This window comes from Carassius gibelio, chromosome A4 (genome assembly GCF_023724105.1).
Source record: "Carassius gibelio isolate Cgi1373 ecotype wild population from Czech Republic chromosome A4, carGib1.2-hapl.c, whole genome shotgun sequence".
Classification (NCBI taxonomy): domain Eukaryota; kingdom Metazoa; phylum Chordata; class Actinopteri; order Cypriniformes; family Cyprinidae; genus Carassius; species Carassius gibelio.
Window position 1 is genome coordinate 8,785,632 of NC_068374.1, and position 14,574 is coordinate 8,800,205.

The 14,574-nt window shown below is 36.8% G+C and overlaps 2 protein-coding genes across 14 annotated transcripts in view; one reads left to right on the plus strand and one right to left on the minus strand.

Annotated features, from left to right (window-relative positions):
• The window catches only part of LOC127967777 (gastrula zinc finger protein XlCGF26.1-like), a 369,056-nt gene that overhangs the window by 275,174 nt on the left and 79,308 nt on the right, over positions 1-14,574 (minus strand). The gene's annotated exons all lie outside the window — the stretch shown is intronic.
• Positions 5,505-13,923, plus strand: LOC127967543 (cyclin-dependent kinase 12). Of its 13 annotated transcripts, XM_052568330.1 has the most exons (9): positions 5,510-6,007; positions 7,963-10,332; positions 10,443-10,551; positions 11,557-11,640; positions 12,152-12,268; positions 12,308-12,346; positions 12,386-12,716; positions 13,217-13,376; positions 13,671-13,923. In XM_052568330.1, exons 2-9 carry the CDS (start codon positions 10,137-10,139, stop codon positions 13,841-13,843), a joined length of 1,209 nt encoding a protein of 402 aa, XP_052424290.1. In that variant the 5' UTR covers positions 5,510-6,007; positions 7,963-10,136; the 3' UTR covers positions 13,844-13,923. The 13 variants fall into 13 exon arrangements, 12 of the variants coding, with proteins under 12 accessions (XP_052424297.1, XP_052424296.1, XP_052424293.1 ...); XM_052568337.1 differs by having other exon boundaries at positions 5,508-6,007; positions 12,191-12,229; positions 12,308-12,716; XM_052568336.1 differs by having other exon boundaries at positions 5,508-6,007; positions 12,230-12,268; positions 12,308-12,716.

The following is a 14,574-nucleotide window of genomic DNA, read 5'->3' on the forward strand; positions in this document are numbered from 1 at the left end:
TAAGATTTTTTCAAGCATTTTTTACAAGATATGCTGAATAGTAGTAAAATATGCTACTCATGTCAAACAAAATTGTTTTTGACAGAAAAAAAGTTGTGTTTCATTAAACTCGAAATAATGTAAAATTTGCATATTACACGAATAAAAACTATAAACACCGTAGTCCACGATAAACCCTTTAAATTTAACAGTATTCGTCAGTAATAGAATTGTTGAGTTTTAAGCTCCAGAATCTTTAAAGTGCGTTTGTTATTAGAGAAAGGGCAAATCAGCCAGACATGTATCGCACGTCACCATCTAACTGGGGACCAAACTCATTTTATCTAACACATGCACTCTTTACTATTAAACGTACTGACCTGCAATTGTTACCTTAAAGAGCTCTTTCTGCTGCTTTTACCCATACAATGTCAAAAGTTTTGTTGGTGAAAACTGAAGTGTAAATTTGGTTCAATGATGTTCAATAATTTTTTTCACTTGAACAAAATCAGTTCATTTCAATGTTTCCATGTTTAGGTCACCATTTTGTTCACTACTGCATGGTCATTTCTACACAGACTAAACTGTACATGCTAAACGTACACGGCAACAGGTCTGTGCATATAACAGTGTTTTCACTAGAGTAAAGCACACTGGTCCCCTGTTAGATGGTGAAGTGTGACGCCTGATCGGCTGACCTTACATTTAACAATAATTCACATTCTCACCATCTCTGAGTGCTATGGCAAGGATGATAATATAATGTTACAATATATGTTGATTGTAACATTGATTTAGAAATTTAGCCAATTGAATATTTTCAAAGTCAACATGAAATTCTGAAGAAATGTCAAAGCAACCAAAGAGATGTCGCAGTTTACCATTTAACAGGGGACCTAAGTGTTCAGATCAACATTAGCACTATTCCATCTATCTGTTCTATCCATCTATCTGTTCTATCCATCTATCCATCTATCCATCCATCCATCCATCCATCCATCCATCTATCCATCTATCCATCTATCCATCTATCTATCTATCTATCTATCTATCTATCTATCAAAAAAAATTCACAAATTAGCCTCCAAGATCAAACCGGTCCCCAGTTAGATGGTGAATCATGACGTGATCTGTTTGGTTGCCTTTACATTTAACAAATTACATTTATTTATTTATTTATTTATTTATTTCTGAATATAATGGCAATGCTGATAATACCCTACAAAAAAATGGAGCCTCTGAAAAATGTCAGTGTTAAACAGCTAAAGTAGCATAGTTAAAAGGTGTTTTACTGAACTCAATTGAAATTTTTCAATGCAGCAAGTTAACATATAATATTGTTTCTTAAGTTAACATATAATTTTGTTTCTTAAGTTAACATATAATATTGTTTCTTAATTTAACATATAATGTTAATGTGTCTGTGATGTAAGAAGAGGTGATTCAGTTTAACAGGCGTCACACGTCACCATCTAACTGGGGACCAAACTCGTTTTATCTAACACATGCACTCTTTACTGTCAGAAGTATTGACATGCAATTGTTATCTTAAAGAGCTCTTTCTGCTCTTTTTAACCCATCAATTTGTTTTGTTGATGTAAATTAAACAAACTAATAATGCTTTACTTGAGAAATTAATGTAATTATTTTCTCCTCGCCTTTTATTGTTTGATTAGCATTAATGCCAACACTTAACTCAAGCCACAAGACAAGATTTTTACAGATAAAAAAAAGGAATCTCAGTGACCAACTTCTGGTCTAAAAATGTTTGACTGGAAAAATCATCTTGTAATAAATATAATTTCAGTTCTACTTTCTGAGTATGAATTATCATATGCAGTAAAAACAACAACACTCAAGCTCTGTAAAAGGTTTTGTTCAACTGACTGGATTCTCTCCTGCATGATTTTATGTGAGTCTCTTTAGACATTGGAACCGTACATGAATCATGAGCTTCTAGAATTGGGATCACAATGTGTCAGTCATCACCGATGTGACGTTGAGAGTGACCGACTGAAAGTGAACTTCTTTTCACAAACTGAACATACAAATAAACACATAACAAATAACATAATAGTCGTATTAAGTAGAAACAATAAGTGCTCTCTATATATTCAAAGTTCAAATAGAGAAAGATAACAGATCTATAGATAACTACAAAACCTGTTATAGCCTACATACTAATAACAGTCTAGATATGTTATCAAGCCTAACTTGCGAGCATCAGGGAGTCACTCTCAAAATGCGGGGTATTAAAATTGCTTTTAAATACGCGTACATGTTTGATTTAAAGATCGCGGGAACACTCGGCGGTGCTGAGCGTATATTATACATTACAAGACATTAATTTTGTCAAACACTCTACAACGAATCCTCCTTTGATGTTTCTTATCGGCCAATGAGGGTCATTTTTGTTTGTGTTGAACAGAAAAAAGTCAAATAATAAAAACAATTCCACACAGGCTAAACTGTACATACTAAACATACACAGCAACAGATCTGTGCATGTGGTGATTTCACTAGACTAAAGCACACTGGTCCCCTGTTAGATGGTGAAGTGTGACGCCTGATCAGTTGACCTTACATTTAACAATATTTCACATTCTCACCATCTCTGAGTGCTATGGCAAGGATGATAATATAATGTTACAATATATGTTGATTGTAACATTGATTTAGAAATTTAGCCAATTGAATATTTTCAAAGTTAACATGAAATTCTGAAGAAATGTCAAAGCAACCAAAGAGATGTCGCAGTTTACCATTTAACAGGGGACCTAAGTGTTCAGATCAACATTAGCACTATTCCATCTATCTGTTCTATCCATCCATCCATCCATCCATCCATCCATCCATCTATCTATCTATCTGTTCTATCTATCTATCTATCTATCTATCTATCCATCCATCCATCTATCTGTCTGTCTGATCAAATTATCATCACTGATAGGACCTTCTCAGGAATGGGTTTTGATTGCATTCATACGTTCAGAAGTGTATTGGGGTTAAGCCAAGAAAATGTCAAATAAATGTAAAAAAAAATAAAATAATTATATATATATATATAATATATATATATATATATATATATATATATATATATATATATATATATATATATATATATATATATATACAGTTAATTATAAGAGGCATTACCTCTGCCCTTGAACTGTTGACAGCTGGCTGACTCTAATTATATTACTACTTTTTATTACTATTATTATTATTTGAAAAATAAAGAAACTAAGTACTAACAAACTAACTATAATGGCACTTCTCAATGTGTCAGTATTATAAGTACATATACGTATATTGTGTATGTATACAGTAAAACTACATTTGTTCAGACACCTTGAACATTTCAAATGCTATCACAGTTTATTTGCTATAGCTTAGATAATGGTAATAAAAGATGACAAGAACTCAGAGTTAACCTGTCAGAACAAATTCATCTTGATAATATCAGATAGCACTTAAGCAAAAAATGGTCAGATCTATTGTCAGAATAATTTTTATCAAATTTACTGGTAGTCTACTTTATGAGGAATTTTTGGTTATAATATGTCAGTTTTTCAAAATTATATATTGATTGTTGCATTAAAAAAAAAAAGCACACTGGTCCCCTGTTAGATGGTGAAGTGTGACGCCTGATTGGCTGACCAATATTTAACAATAATTCACATTCTCAATATCTGTGCATGCAATGGCAATGTTGATGATAACAATAAAATACCAGTTCTTGACATTCAACATACACTGTTAAAAAATTTTGGGGTAAAAAATATAAAAATAAACTTTTTTTAGCATTAGAGTGAAATAATAATGCTAATAATTCAGACACTATTTTGCCTCACTGTAATGTGGTCCTCCTGGATGTTTGAGAATAGGAATGTTTTAAGAGTTTAGAAGAGTTTAGGAGTTTAAAAGACTGGTTTGTGTTCAATCTCCTCTCAGAGCCTCAGAGTCTCTCTGGAACAGCAGGCATTCAGACAATAGAGGAGTGTGAACGACGTGTGTGAATTTGCCCTTACAGTTCCTGCCCCAGCCTACAGGGGCGCTGCTGAGAATGAGTTTAAACACACACACACGTCCAGGTCCCCACTTGGTCAAAATTAAAAAAACTTCACCAGGGGCTTTTTCAGTTGATTTTAGCATGATTTAAGGCATGTCTAACAGGGGACCTGAAAAATGTCCCCTCTTAGCTCAGAGGTCCCCCGTTGGTGAGTGTGTAACGACACCATGGTCCCCTGTTGGATAGGTAGACAAGTACACACACACACACACACACACACATATAAATATTTATTTAAATTTTTTCATGGTATAATTGTAATCTGCTTATTGTGAGCCTAAATTAGTAAATTGGTATTTAAACATTATCAGGGTGACTTGCCACCAACTGCTGGTGTTTTTTATTTATATATTAAAAGTAGTGTTTCATGTTGTCACTTCACATTTAATAGCCTCTTAGAATGAAATTGCAATGTAAATTCACAGTGCCTCCTTTGAGCTGCAATAGACAGTGTGTAAAGTACATCTAAAGCCAGGTCAGATGCTGTTTCTGTGCCACCTATACTGCAAAGCTGGGTGTTTGATCATACAGAGTTCATCAGACAGCCTGAAGCCTCTTACGTTGTTGATTTAAATTTCAAAACACAATTCGACTTTTTTTTTTTTTTTTTTTTTTACCAAACCTCATCATTTTGCAGGACAATTGTCTATTACATTATACAACACATATAGAAGGGTGCCAATAAAGCTGTGGTGATATACAACACGCTTTAAGAAAAGTTTATTTCCATCACACTGTAAAGTGATCTAGAGGAAAAGCAGATGTGTTTTGTCTATTGGCATACATAGCCTATTACGTGTATTTTTTATTTATGCTATTATAATCACACCGGGTCACCAACTAATGAAAGATTGAATAAATTAACACATCCTTCTTGACTCTTCAACTGAATGTGATGGTATTTAAGAAGCCTTTAACATTATGTGCTCAACATTAAATCTGTAACTTGTAGCCAACATTAAGAATAGGGTTGTGCCGGTGAGGAAAATTTCCCATTGATTAGTTAACTTATGACAACACCAATGTTATTTGTTCATCTCTTCTGTAGATTTTGATCTTTTTAAGTTGTTATGATATATTGTTAATTAAAAAACAACAGTAAAATAGTACAATAATAAAAAAAAAAATCGGGTATAGTCTACTATAATCAAACTAATAAGGCGGGTGACATAAAATACCCATATTATAACAAATAAATAAAATATATTTGGAAATCGCCCTTTAAAACGAAGGCTCGGTTTTTGGTTCACAATTATTTTATTAAAAACAAAGACAAAGTCGCTTATATTAATATATATATTTTTGTTTTGTTTTGTTAACAGACGTTATATTGCGCTTTTAATTGTCTCCGCTATCGTCCTGTCAATCATAGTCGCGGGTCATTTTCAGTAAAAATGTATTTCATCATCATCGGTACCAAGTTCTGACTGCTGACCGAACACTGCCCTGCAAACACGTCCACTTGGGGCCCACATGGGCCTCACTTGGGCTAGTTGGGCTTTGGCTGGGCATGGGCTCAGAGTGGGCTTTGTTGTTGGGCCCCACATGGGCAGTAGATGGGCTAAACTCAGTGGGCTCCAGCTAGGGCTCCACAAGATATTATGTTTTTATATATATATTCAAAATTAATTATGTCAGACATGGATGCTTTTTTTAACAATAGCCACTAGGCTAGGGTCACTTTTTATATGAATATTATTAGACTATTAAGCTATTTAGAAGCCATAGCAATTTAATAGTGGTCTGAAGCACTATACAACTTTCAACAGACAAGTTTGCCACAGCAGGTTGCACAAAATGTTCAAACCTAAGCAGTGCGCACTGTGTGCAGCGCACATCCGGAAAGCTCCACCCCCATCACTGAGCGAAAGAAGTTTGCCCAGCAACAATTTTGCCGCCTTTAGTCTGCTGTCCGTTAAGGATCCATTACGGTGTCGACTGGACAAAAGACAGGTAAGACTCTGCTTCAATGTATAATAAACAGGGGATGATTTTACAGTATGATGTATGTTAACCAAAAGCTTTTTTGGAAAGTATTAGTTAAGAGGCCAGGGACTAGCTTTTCGCGAATGTAAACAATTAAACCTGGTTAAGCATGCGTTGAACAGACGAGTTTAATTTATCAAGTAAATATCATGCATAGCTTATTTTGAGTGGTTGATTTGAATACATTGTTTAGAAGGATTTGATTGTGAACTTGTTAGCAAGGCAGTCGAACAGGCAGTTAGCAAGCTGTTAAAAAAACCCTCTAAAATGTCAATTTCTCCGCTTTTACCATCTGGTGGCATTTTAATGTTTGCACTTGTTGCATTTACAGTTAAAGCAAAAACACTGATTAAAGTCCATTTGATTGTCAGCAATGTTTTATCGGCTAGGGTGTTGTGCCAAGGCACTCATTGCCGCCTGATTTGCATCCCATGGCCGCGGGAGCACGCAGAGAAGCGGAGTTTAACTGCTGCACTACGAATTCACCTCTTAAATGGAACAAATAGCGACGTGGAAGGGTTTTCCATAGTAATAAGGGACTCATTTATCTAAATAAATATGTTTATTTGTCTGTTACATTAAGGCGACGTGTGAATTGTTTAATGCGTCGTTTAATATTGTGGATTAATCTACAGTGTTTTCCTAAGTTCCATATTGCCATGCACTTTAGCTACAAAGGCCGACTGATACAGGGGTTTTCCTACATTTTTTCGCGGCCGCCATAGCAAAAACATTTGTCCCGCCATTTGATCGGTGAATGACTGCTGGGGCGAAAATAAGAACGAGCAGAGAGAGAGAGAGACACGCCCGGCCGCGAGCGCACACTCTCACCGTCTTCAAACACGATCGAGCAGAGAGAGAGCCCCGCCTGGCCGCGCGCGCGCACACTCTTGCGGTCTTCAAACAGCACGAGCGCTGTCTGGCTCTCTCTCCCTCGCGCATATTAATCGAAATCAATTGAAACACGATAATAAAGGGTTCGGCCTTAACAGAGAGATAAATGCTATCTTACAAATAGTTTACTTATCAAATTGAAGGCTACTAAGAACAGATGGTAGAATCAGCCACATTAATACCAGCTTACCAAACTATATGATTTGCAATTGTACTCTAGAGTTTGTCATTCCCGATCCCCTGTAATCATAGCTAAAAACTAAAATGCTTTTTTTTATTTTCTATTTTTTTAAGGTGAGACACTGCAGGTGAATAGGGAAAAAAAAATAACTAATAGTTATCACCTTACTTACCCAGTTGATTGATTACATTGATTATTGCAAACATTTTTTGTATTACAAGTTTTCAAAAATGTTATGTTTAAATATGCAAATGAGGCATTCTTTAATGAAATATGTGCTAATTTGCATACATTTCTAGTACAAAAATCTGAAAACTAGATGAAGCCAGTTTCAAATTTTTTGTTTAATTTTTTTGACATATTAGAGTCAAATGTTTTTACAGAGGGAATTCTGGTTATCTTTTTTTGTCACTCCATAATTCAGAAAATACTTTGAACAGCCAGAAAACAATATATTTTCACAATTTTGGGGGGAATAAAATGTTGTATATAATCAAGGAAAATATATATGAACAAATCCCTCTGTAAAAATCTTCAGAATACAGACAGGAATAAAAATGTCAAGTTTGGTGTGTGTACGTGCTACTGAAGTGGAGATTTATGGCTCAGTGTTGAAGAAAAAACTCATTTTGAGAAAACGGCCTTTAAAAATATGTATTGTAATTGAAATCTATTGACACAAACAGATAAAGTGCTATAAAAGAAACACTTAACAGTGTCTTTTGGATGTTTTCCTTCCACTAGTTTGAAAAAGCGCTTTATGAAAAACCAAAAAGCCCAAAATCTCAAAATTGACAGGTGCTTGAAAAAACATTGTTTTTACCTGCAGTGTCTCGCCTTAATATAGAATAATGGAGTGTTCAGAAAGAACTAAAAGGAGGAAAATATCAGCGAAAGTGGAGGAACATTTGCGTCTCCTTGAAAAGGAGTCTATGATTGATTTGTTGGCACATGACTCTGAAAACGAATACCAACTGGATGATTTGTTAGAGCATACTGAAAGCGAAGATTCCATGGACACTTTCTACGATGCTTGTGATCAGAACTGTTTTGAGAATTCATCAATTGATTTAGAAGATGAAAATTCCTCAGATTCTTTTTATGATTTTAACATTTCCTCATTTGATGATTTGGATTCTGAAAACCGGGTTCCAGGTGATATGCCTGGTTGTGATAGTGACTGTGATTTGCATGGAGATGTGTGTTCTGACTTGGAAGATGACAATGATGATGATTCGCATGGGATTGCAGAGTGGGCTGCAGAATTCAACATACCACAAACAGCGCTGTCTGCACTTCTTAAAATCCTAAGGAGAAAGGGTCTTGATATCCCAATGGATGGCAGAACTCTTATGTCAACTGACAGATCTTGCAATGTGGCGAATATGGCTGGGGGGTCCTACTACCACTTTGGAATCGAAAATGCTCTCATAGCTGAACTAACATCTTTAGGACATTTAGCAAATGTGACTGATACTCTCACACTTCGAATTAACATCGATGGATTGCCCTTATTCCGTAGCTCCAGTTTGAGTCTGTGGCCTATTCTGGGTATGATTAAGGAAATTCCAGAGTGTAGTGTCTTTGTAATTGGAGTGTACTCTGGTGTGTCCAAACCCGCAAATGTGCAAGAGTATTTACAAGAATTCATTGTAGATATGAAAGCAATTTCTCAGAGTGGTATTGTGTACAATGGTGTACATTTCAGGGTACCATTACCTGATGCTTTTATTTGTGATGCACCTGCTCGTGCCTTTCTTAAATGCTCCAAAGGCCATACGGGCTATTATGGGTGTGAGAGGTGCACTCAAAAAGGCCAGTACATTAATGGGAAGGTGGCTTATCCTGAAATATCAGCAGAGCTCAGGACAGATGAGCAATTTGGCAGGCAAGGCTATCAACAGCACCAACTGTCAGCCTCCCCCCTAAATGACCTGGGTATAGGTTTAGTTACCAGTTTTGTGTTAGATTATATGCACCTTGTCTGCTTGGGGGCAATGCGTAAGTTAATATTTCTTTGGTTGAAGGGGCCGCTGAAATGCAGGCAATCTATGAAGTTTTTTGTTGTAATGTCAGCATTTATGGTTTCTATCAGGCAATATTTACCTAGCAATTTTGCAAGGAAACCACGATCTTTGTTTGAATTCAGCACATGGAAAGCTACAGAGCTTCGGCAATTTTTACTTTACACTGGGCCTGTTGTTCTCCTCAATAATATACCCAGTATAATGTACAGAAACTTTTTACTTCTATCAGTATCTATGAGAATACTTCTGAGTCCTGCCTTATGTTCTCCTGACAATTGTGACTATGCTGAGGAGATTTTGAAACTCTTTGTAACAGATTTTGCTGCAATTTATGGTGCTGAATTTGTCAGCTATAACATGCATTCATTGATCCACCTAGCTCAAGATGCACGAAATTTCGGCCCGTTAGATAGTGTTTCAGCTTTTCCCTTTGAGACATTTTTAGGTAAACTGAAAAAACTTGTCCGTCGGCCTCAAAACCCTGTCCAACAACTCGTCAGGCGAATCCATGAGAAGCAGAAAGTGGCAAGCCAAAAGACCACATCAGTTTTCAGCCCACTTAAACAGCTCCACTTTTCTGGACCATTGATTAATTCAATTGCAACATGGGAACAATACAGGCGTTACAATGATGGACAGACACTGATCTCCTCCTCTCGTGGCGATGACTGTTTTTCTGTAGGGGGAAGGATTCTTATTGTGCGGAACATTTTGTCACATTCTGGAACTGTTAAAGTCCTGTGTAATTTCTTTGAAACTGCCAAATCCTTTTTCACCTATCCAATGGACTCATCATGTCTTGGAATTCTTTTTGTTTTTAATTTATCTGAAGACTTGCAGCTGTTACCTGTGGAGGAGTTAAAAACAAAAATGGTGTTATTGCCACTCAAGACTGGATACGTGGCATTGCCACTCCTGCACTAGTGTGCTATTTATTATTATTTTTTATTGTTTGTTTTAATTTTTTTTTGCATGTATTTGTTTTTCTTTAAGCATGTTACCTTTCGCGATAGTTGAATTTATAAATAGTGGAGGATTGGCAGTTATACCGACCAAGTGGTTTATCGGGCCTGAGGAGGATGAATGCTACTGGCCACCAGCAAGGATGAACATGGCAAAGGCGGTCATAGAGCAACAGGACCCTCACACTGACTGGGCGACATACAAGTTGACTGTCAAGAGAAAAGTCGGTAAGGTGTCCATTTGTACGAGATTATCTGACATAATGAGTTCACTGTTGGTTCGGTTTAAATTAGCTCTGAATGAAACTAATTGCCACTCATTTGTCTGTCTCCCAAAGCAACGTATGAAATTGCCCGCACAAAATTAGTCGAGTATGAACAGAACACAGATGTACCAACCGAATCTGATTCTACAGAGAATATGGGAAGGGGGAAGCGCAAAAAGAGGTGAGGGTATTTGAACTACTACTACTAAATGGATGATGAAAATTTGAATTTCCCAATGACACAGGAAGGACAAGTTTTGTGGGAGTTTTGTTAAGTGTACCGTATTTTCCGGACTATAAGTCACACTTTTTTTCATTGTTTGGCTGGTCCTGTGACTTATAGTCAGGTGTGAGTTATCAAAATTAATTTGACATGAACCGAGAGAAAACATTACCGTCTACAGCCGCGAGAGGGTGCTCTATGCTGCTCAGTGCTCCTGTAGCATACCACTGAAAACATTAACTGAAAACAACTGAAATCTGTTAACTGAAATATTAACTTAAAGACAACTGAAAAAGACTGAATGCAAACAAAATGCCCCCAAAAGAAAATCCTATTCTGCAGATTACAAACTGCAGGTAGATAAATATGCAGCCGATCTGATAGGTGACAGGAGCACTGAGCAGCATAGAGCGCCCTCTCGCGGCTGTAGACAGTATTGTTTTCTCTTGGTTCTTGGTTCTAAATCAATGCGACTTATAGCCCAGTGCGACTTATATGTTTTTTTCCTCGTCATGAAATATTTTTGGACTGATGCGACTTATACTTAGGTGCGACTAATAGTCCCGAAAAATACGGTATTTGGCTCAAAGCTGTCAAAACTAGGGAGGTAGACAACAGATATACAATTAACCAATAATAAAATTAAATGTAATCAATTAATAAAAGTAACAATCACATGTTTAGAGGGTTAAAAGAGATGTATACAAATGGATGTGTGCATGCCTGAAGGTGGAATGGGGTGTTGGAACAGATGCTAAGGATCCATGTGAGTGTCTCTCTGGTACCCAGAGTGTTGTCATACTGTATATAGATCAGTCATGGAAATTCTCTGGTGGAAATGTGTACCAACCCTATGTTTAGTGGTATCATCTGTTGTCCAAAATGTATATATATATTTTTTTAACCAACTGTTTTTTAAAGTGCTTTAACTCATTGATGTGCTTGTATATTATACATTTCTAGACGAGTGATTTTGTCCAGTGACGATGAGGATGATGTCAATTGGTCCGGCAGCCAAATCAGGCCTACACCTCCATCCACCCTCAGGTAATCACCTCCATACTGTAAATTTTTTTTACCATTTAGGTGATGATCATTTCCTTTGGTTGGGTGGTTTGATTCTTGGCTTTTTTTGTGCGAGTTTGGGGTCTTTGAACAGTGTTTAGCAAAACACATAATTTGTTGCTTTGAAAGAAACCAAGATGATCAAGTTTTCAGCCTCATAAACTAGAATAAATCACTAATCTTATTTCTGACAAAAAAGATTAGAACATCTGAACCCGTTTATTCTTAATAAGAACTTTTGTTTCGAATAGACACAAGATGTTGAATTGCCTCAACTTCAAAAGATTTGTTTTTTTGTTTTTTTCTATCACAGACAACTTATTTTCAGTTCGTACTGTTATTTACAAAAGTTGAGTCAAAAAGAAAAAGCTAGGAGAAATTAGTACTAAGATTTTTTTTGTTGTTGTACGAGATTTTTACAGTGTTGATTTTTGTATGGTGCATCCACCCTCAGGTCTGTGCTGACACCTGCACCGCCTCCATCCACCCTGAGGTCTGTGCTGACACCTCCACCGCCTCCATCCACCCTCAGGTCTGTGCTGACACCTCCACCGCCTCCATCCACCCTCAGGTCTGTGCTGACACCTCCACCGCCTCCATCCACCCTCAGGTCTGTGCTGACACCTCCACTGCCTCCATCCACCCTCAGGTCTGTGCTGACACCTCCACCGCCTCCATCCACCCTCAGGTCTGTGCTGACACCTGCACCGCCTCCATCCACCCTCAGTTCTTCACCATCATCTGCTAGGCCGACACTTCCACCACCTCTGGGTAACCTGAGATGGCCTGATGTTTCAACCCATCACCACGTCACCATGTCACCAGAAACCTCTCAAAGACAAATCAGGGGCAACATGTTTGTTCGCATCTTAACACTGATTGAGGAGATGAAAGAGACACAAAAAATCCAGGGGAGGATGTTACAAACGCTTCTACAACAGCGTGGCAACATCGGCACCACCTTCTCTTCTACCCCCGAGGGTTTCCCCCTAAAGACAGTTAGGGATGTGGAAATCATGGAAGAAAAACTGGCAAACCCAAACTTCATGTCCGAACTGGTATGCATGTTAAGTCTAGGGTAGTGCAACTCAATTAAATTTTATTGGGGGGCTTGCAGTGAATTTGATCTGAAACTTCCCAAGTGTGCTCACAACTTTTTGACAAGTTTTAGATAATTAGTTTATTAAATTAATAAAGAGACAAAAAATACCTTGAGATATGTTTGGTAATTGTATCTGAATGAATTTAAAGTTAATTTGCTATATTTCAGATCAATATATTTTTTTTCCTTCATTTTAATTAACATTAACTTTATTCTCATCTGAATTATAAATACTTTATTTCTGTATAAAATAATACTACCATTAAAAACATTTGATTTTTATTTTTTAATCAATGTAGTGATGCCCCTACCATTTCGATTCAATACGAATACATGTACCGTTCCACGCCTAGCTCACACCCATGCTTCTGGCAGTTCTTTCATGTTGAGTGGTTTACTCCAGTGAGCAATATACTGTAGATAAATTTGCTTTGTATTGCCTTTGTTCCCCCTCAGGTTGCAGCTGTGACTGACATAGGAGGGGGGACTGTTGACGAGGCCACAAAAAGGATGATGACTTTTCTCCTAGACCATGGCCTATCCAGGCAGTATAACTTTGTGGGCCGAAATGGGAAGAGAGAGTTCAAGGCCTTAAAACTGTATGAAGTAATATATGGTAGGTGTGCATGTGGATAATGTTTTAAGGTGTACCCATAATAGAAAGGTGTCACAATACCCTAACGTTATAAACATGTCAATTTTAAATATTGTGAATGAAGCGTTTGTTGTCCTGGCTGAGCAGTGTGTTCGCACATGTCTCTCAGTTGCTTAGCTTGTGTGTTCAAGAGTGTTATTTCTAATAATAATCTTAATTTATATAGCTCTTTTTTTAACATAGTTGTCTACAGTCCTGGCTGAGTGTTGTGTTGGCACATATGAATTAAGTCACCGTTATATTTGTTTCTTGAAGGAGGCTTAAAGAAAAACGCCATGACCAGCCAAATCACCCGTAAAGATGCCGAGAAGGCGGTCTCCAAGTGGCTCATTGGTGCTAGGGACCGGGGGGGTAATAGACAGGCCCGACAGTCAACCCCTCAACAAGGACTTCAGGCTTCAGGCTCGTTTGAGGTGGAAAGAAACTAATTCTGTTTGTGACAGTGAGGGAACACTGTGCAAAAGCATGTTGTCATAAATTTTACTTAAATAAAATGTAATTAATTCTATTACTGGTATCCTTGTTATTTTAGCTTGTTTAACCCAAGGTGTTCGGGTCTGTGAGACCCATTTTCAATGTTTGCTAAAAGAAAAAGTTACGCTATTTATTAACTGTGTCCTCCTCCTAACTGGGCCTGCTGTGTCTTGTCTGTGTGCGCGAATGTTTTTTTTTCTGCACCTGCTATTCACACACAAAGTAACAAAATTGTTACATTTCAAGCACTTTCACCTGTTCTAAATAAAGTTCTAAGAAATGAGCACCAATAATGATAAAAAATCTTGTTTCTATTTTTTTTTTTTTTATAATTGAATTTCCATGTTTTCATCCATCATATGATCATAATTGTTATCTCACAGGGGTAAATGGCGAATAAGAACCATAAATTATGTATATACCATTGGTAATATTGAGCTAAAGTAAACATCTGTTAACTATTTTTACATAAATTGTTGTGGCTGTATTGATTTAAAAGCCTAATAATGTGGTGGGTCCACCAGACTCGGGGATATTGGCTGTGTAACAAAAATATTAACATCTTACAACTGTTAAAGAACTGTATGGACTGACTGTAAAATAAGAATTAAAATTTGAATTTGTTCAAATTCCAATTCCCCAAAAATAATAATAATAATAATAATAATAATGGTTATTACCCATA